Source organism: Lissotriton helveticus, chromosome 5_1 (assembly GCF_964261635.1).
Source record: "Lissotriton helveticus chromosome 5_1, aLisHel1.1, whole genome shotgun sequence".
In the NCBI taxonomy this organism is placed as follows: domain Eukaryota; kingdom Metazoa; phylum Chordata; class Amphibia; order Caudata; family Salamandridae; genus Lissotriton; species Lissotriton helveticus.
In genome coordinates, this window is record NC_136065.1 from 555,978,906 (window position 1) to 555,984,905 (window position 6,000).

At 44.1% G+C, this 6,000-nt stretch overlaps 1 protein-coding gene across 2 annotated transcripts in view; it reads right to left on the bottom strand.

Annotated features, from left to right (window-relative positions):
* FAS (Fas cell surface death receptor) overlaps positions 1-5,385 on the bottom strand; it is a 195,444-nt gene extending 190,059 nt beyond the window's left edge. The window contains exon 1 of one of the 2 annotated variants that reach the window (XM_078642877.1): positions 5,283-5,384. In XM_078642877.1, coding sequence (XP_078499003.1) covers positions 5,283-5,318 — 36 coding nt within the window. In that variant the 5' untranslated portion in view covers positions 5,319-5,384. Of the gene's footprint in view, positions 1-5,278 lie in introns of both variants that reach the window. The other variant, XM_078642878.1, reaches the window with a different exon arrangement.
* Positions 5,386-6,000: the final 615 nt, after the last annotated feature.

Genomic DNA, 6,000 nt, shown 5'->3' on the forward strand with positions numbered 1-6,000 from the left:
CCTTTTCCAGTTTCGTAAGATGATAAAAACATGGCTGTTTAATCAGTAAAGTCATTCCTTGGATCTTGCACTAAGTCTATAGCCCCGAGACGCCCAAGGGCATTTGTTCGCGCTTTATAAATGTCAAAAATAAATAAATAAATAAATAAATACTTTTTACTTCCCGGGCCATTTTTGACTGATTTTGACTTCAAACTTACTTGGCCTCAAATTCTTTTCCACAGATAACTTTTCATACCTTTAGGAAGGACTGTTCCACCATTAGGTAAACCATTATTTCTCATTACTCTTGTGATGTATGAATCAGTCATCTTTGATTGCCTCATATGACACTTATGCCTATTTGTACAATTGTCTCCACAGCCCATTCAATTGCATTTATTGTTCTAAATGCCACATACCGATTTTACAACACCGAATTATTGTTTGGTGGGTTTTTATTAACTCACGATTGTTAGGTCACCTCTGTGGGACCCCCATTGACTGATTTAAATAATTTAATTTAGAAGTCCCTTAAAGATGAGCTGGCCCGCTACCTTTCTCTCCCTCCATAGAAATTCATTGATGGTCATTTTTCATGTGACTCAAAGTGAGTTTTTGCATGAAACCCTCACGGCTGAGAGAAAACACATAATTGTTATTTCATTTAATCACACCGTGTCATTACCACACTGGTTGCCTCTCTCCTATGTCCTAATGAAGAGCCACTGAGATGGGTCAAACTGCCACTATTATCTGGGTCGAAACCTCGACAATATATATTGAATGCAACAAAGCAAAAATCCCCCTTGGACTTCAAAAAAACCTCTAGAACTCCTCCTGGGTGAGAATTTGTGCACTGATTTTCGGGCAGTCAGCTTGCAGGCTGCTTTAGCACGGTCACATATTTTACAGAATTGTATTTGTACAGTCTCTTTATCCCTCACATGTTCTCTGCAGAAGTGCATTTGTGCCACTTTGTTTCCACCTTTTGGAGAAACCGCTTATTCATGATGCATGAAAAAAAAGTCATGTACTTGTGGTACGATATAAGCAAAAATCTAAAAATACATTATTTCTCCATGGTTTTGTTTTTTTCTTCCTTGTTGTTGATTTACTCCTTGTATGACGTCGAATTCCTCTTGGCTATTTGTGTGAATGATTACCGACAGGATTTGGGCCCCACTGAATAATGTGCTGAACTCCTTCCAGGGTAATTTCCAAACACCGGGACACTTTCAGCAGTGCCTGCAGGTTGTCTCCTTTCCATCTGCAACAAGCAACAACGTGCAAGCGGGGACAGGGATTTCTTATTTAAGACTCCTGCTGGGCCCATAACAAAGGCCGAATTTGAGGGGTCATCTGGCCTCCTTTTGTTTAAGTCTCTTAGCTGGGAGCGGATGTATGACGTTATAATGCATACATTCACAACGCATACCATTACAACAAAACTTTTACAACGCAGGATCCATTACAACGCATGCCATTACAACGCATGCCATTACAACGCAGCTGCTATTACAACGCATGCCATTACAACGTAAGTATGGGTATTTTTTTTTAATTAAAGGGAATGTAATAGTGTAAGTGTTGGATAGTGTAGGGGTTAAAATTACTATTCTAACTCCAGGGGGGTGTAATAGTAGGGTAAGTGTCAGATAGTGTAGGGGTTAAAATTCCTATTCTAACTCCAGGGGGGCGTAATAGTAGGGTAAGTGGTAAGTGTTGGATGGTGTAGGGGTTAAAATTTAAGTAAATACTTACCCATACTTACGTTGTAATGGCATGCATTGTAATAGCAGCTACGTCGTAATGGCAAGCGTTGTAATAGCATGCGTTGTAATGGATCCTGCTTTGTAAAAGTTTTATTGTAATGGTAGTGCGTTGTTTTAGTTGCGTTGTAATGGCGGTTTCCCCTGGGAGCAGTCGGGAGCCCCACACCTAATGCACATGAAGCGGAGGGGAACAAAGGCTCACATCTTGTTCACACTTCACACACTTAAGAGGCAGCTTTTTACTTTGTTCAGTCCCTGTTTTAGGAGATATGCATGCACTGTAAAAATGTCAGATGTGATGGTCTTTCCCAGTATTTACACAAAGCAAATTGCATTTATATAGAGCTTACTACACCTGAGGAGGCGTTGAAATAATTTAAGAACCACTATTTTTAGGGCTCGCCTGGCGTTGGAGCGCGAAGCGCTCCCGCCAGCGAGTTCTATAGCCGCCTTCCTCCCTGTCAAGGGAGTAGCAGCTGTGAACGAGCCCGACACAGAGCTGGGAACGAGCCGACTCAGGTCCGTGAACGCGCGGGAACGTCAACGTGCACGTTCACGCGCGTCACGCTCCTGTCCTCCCGCTTCTCTGCCGAGGCGCGCTCCAGGCCGACTTGCTGGTGTGCGTCACAGCGTGTTCCAGCGGCCGGAGGTAGGTAAGTGAGGGACGGGGGGGTGGCGGGATTTGTTTGCTTTGTTGCTAGCTTGTTTAATGTTGCTCTTAGCAGGCCGAGAGTGATCGCGGCTTATTTATGTCAGGGCCCCCAGCCGGTGTTAAAGCTGTGTGTCTCACCGCCCGTTAGCCGCGTCTCCCGATCTGTTGTTTTCTGCCCGTTGTCAATTCTGTGCCCCCGGGGGGTGATCAGCTCGCCGTATGTCGCGCTGCTGCTTTGGCCGCGTCTCAGCCCGCCTGATCACTTTTGCCACGGTCCGCCACTTTCCTGCCGCAGGAGCCGGTCTCTATTCACGCGAGGCCCTGGTCTCTGGAGAGTCAGCAGGCCTCCGTGGACTGCGCACGTTTACCGCTGCTTCCCGATATCAAACCGGAGTTTCGCCGATCTGTGCCGCCCGGCCCCAGACCGCAGCTCAGGCCCCCGAAGTGACTTGGAATGACGGATTATGATTATGGATTAGTGTGAAGGGCCACACCGACCCTGGAGCTCTTCAACTAGTCAGCCATCACGATCGGCTGTTAGCCATGCCCCCGTTGCTGCATTTTTAGTACATTTTGAAATGTAAGCGCCAGAAGCATTTTTTGGTAAAATCAGAAAATGATGTAGCAGATGATAAATTATGTGGCAAATGCGGCAAATCCTTAATTATGCAAAGAAAAGTGGCAGCATCACGTAATCCCAGTAGCCTTGGTTGTACGAGTCCTGCTCCACATGCCGTGCTTGATATACTGTCACTGTGCACATATTTTTAGTCACCATGTATAACATAACTGCATGTTATGTTGATAGTACTACTACAATTGTGTGGTGCATGCAAGTGCATTGTGTTAAAAGAGATGGTAGGTTGTGCATTGTGCTGGGCTCCTGTCAGTATGTGCTCATCTCATGTTTGCCCCTTTTCAGTAACAGGACTTCTTCATGTGGCAGAAGGGCTGCCACGTTGCACGTAAATGAAAAGAAGCTTTAAAGCAGCGGGTCACAGCTCCGTGTGTGTTATCTTCCTTCTCCATCCAGTGTCTGCTACACTACAAATTGGCAACTCCACCCGAACTTTTGTCCGAACCTAAACCTCCAACTGATTGACTCAAGCATACATCTAAACATGCATTATTTTGATATTTGGCTGCTGGACGACCTGGGAAACACTAGAAGCAATTAGTCACATTAAGAACTTTGTGATGGCTTATTTACACTACTGCAGAGAACCATTGTAGAAAACAACTCTTCTCCATTCTGCCCGACGAAACGTTGTATTTGTTTTGTGTCAGGCTACTTGGAGGTACACAAATCCAATGAAAATATTTTTAAAATGTCTGTACTGGACTGGGGTGCTAACCAATACTCTTCCATGCATTGAACTTGACTAATTTTGGGCTGGAGTGGTAAATTGAACCAAAGTAAACTCTAGTCATTTTTCTACTTGCTATGATTTTATTGGTGGTTTTCCCAGCCCTGCACGTTTATAATATAATGGTTCCTACTCTTGTAGCTGTCAAGGATCAGACGTTCACACCTCAAACAATCACTTGCAGTGCCATAGGTCTCGCATTTGCCAGTTAGATCTATTGACATTGTAAATGATAATGCCTTTTATTTATGTGTTTACAAAACCTGTAAGCGGTGCTCAACCGCCGCTTGCAGGTTTTATAAACACATAAATAAAAGGCATTATCCGTAACAATGCCAATAGCTCAAACTCTCGCAAATGCGAGACCTATGGCACTGCAAGTGCTTGTTTCTTGTGCAGCCCTACTCATCCCAATGCAGGGTGCCAGAGGGCTTTACATCAACACATGCATATTACATGTACAATAAACTATATAAGTTTGTAAATTAATGTACATGATGTGTTACATACAACAGGGGGATTTCAAGGTGTAGAAGTCGCATATCATCTTCCATAGCTCACTGTGCTATTATTCTCACAATTCGCTCAAACGTAAACATGATAAGACTTGCTAAACATATATGTGAGGGCTTTGGATCTGATATCACTTCTCGTGATGCCACTTCCTGTAAAGTCGTGGCTTGTGATACCACTTTCTATAATGTCAATTCCTGTGATGGCATGTGTGATGTCGCGCGGCATGAGGCCGCGCGCCGTGGTCACTTGCATATTGCCTAACTAGGGTTAGTCCCACAACTTGTTTTTTTAGGACTTGTGCCCTGTAGCCACAAGGTCAAAGAGTCATCGAGTTCTGCGTTCCTCTTTTAGATCCGGGTTTGACTATCCTGGGACATTGGAATACTTTCTGTGTTTTCCTTAATTAAAGATGGTATAGGGTGCATGCGCGCAACACCCATTGGGCTCACGGAGCTTCAGCCCCCACCCCCTGTCTGTGTGTGTCAGCCTGGGCGGAGACAGCTTCGCTGGCTGGCGAGCATCTAACTGCAGCCTCACCCGAGTACTTAACAGGTCTTTAAAGGACCATTTACTTGTAAACGAGGCTTTTGTTGTGTGTCACCCCTTCTTACAGCCACTCTGTCGGTGGTTGGAATAATTAGCCCCAAACCCCCCCCCCCCCCCCCCCCCCCGAAATTTGGCTCTAGTTGCCCGCCTGATAGGGTCTCTCGGCATCAATTGTGGGAGAACTGCCTGATAAGCCACCACGGTTTTACTGTACAGTGAACACCGTAAAACAGTACAAACCACACTCGCACCCTTGAGAGTCTGCTTAATATTTATTCAATGATATCCCTGGGGGACTGGGAGGGAGGTGGGGGAAGTCTGTCTTGCAACGGCATCTTTTTAAACACGACATTGTGGTGCATTTACGACGTCCAGTTAGTTTGACTGCGCTGCTAGGACTAACGTTCGTACGTTTGTAAAGTACAAAGTTTAAACGTGAATACTTACTGTGAGCAAAAGCAGGCAACGCCGTAAACGGATCATTTTAAGCAGCAGTTATACAATTTGATGAAGAAGAGAACTTCTCATTGCACCGGAAGATACTGGACTGAAGGATGAATAGTTTCGTTTTCTCTTTCTCAGAGCCCGCCCCTGTCTGTTTGACTCATTGGAAAGTCCCTACCACGTGTGTTTACCAGTTTTATTAACCTCGAAGGAGTTTCCTGCTTCGTCTTGAGACGCATGGAGACTGCCTATGACTGGAAAGCATCTTTGTAAACGTCTGTCATTGTCTAAATAAGTGACTGTAAAACTATGTATGGCTAACAATAATAGCCTGCAAAAGTAGAATACAGCCACATGCATGCTTGTGGGTATTCGAAAACCGCATGAAGGTAATCGAAAATGTTATTGTATTCCCTATGTATATAGAGATAACTCTAATCACTAGTATATGTAGTAGACCATTGTACTCTCTACCATTCCTATGTGACTCTTAAGAGTATATCCATTCATATCCCTTCCCTATGTATATAGAGATAACTATAATCACAAGCCTCTTCTTTGTGTGACTTTACATCTTGTACATTTGCAATTTTTTTCTGTGTGTATGTCTTATGTTACGCATGTAATCCTAAATCCTTATGTTTTGCAACTGGTTCTTATGTAAAGCGCTCTGACACCATCGGGTAACGATCGCGCTATATAAAATCGCATTAAATAAATA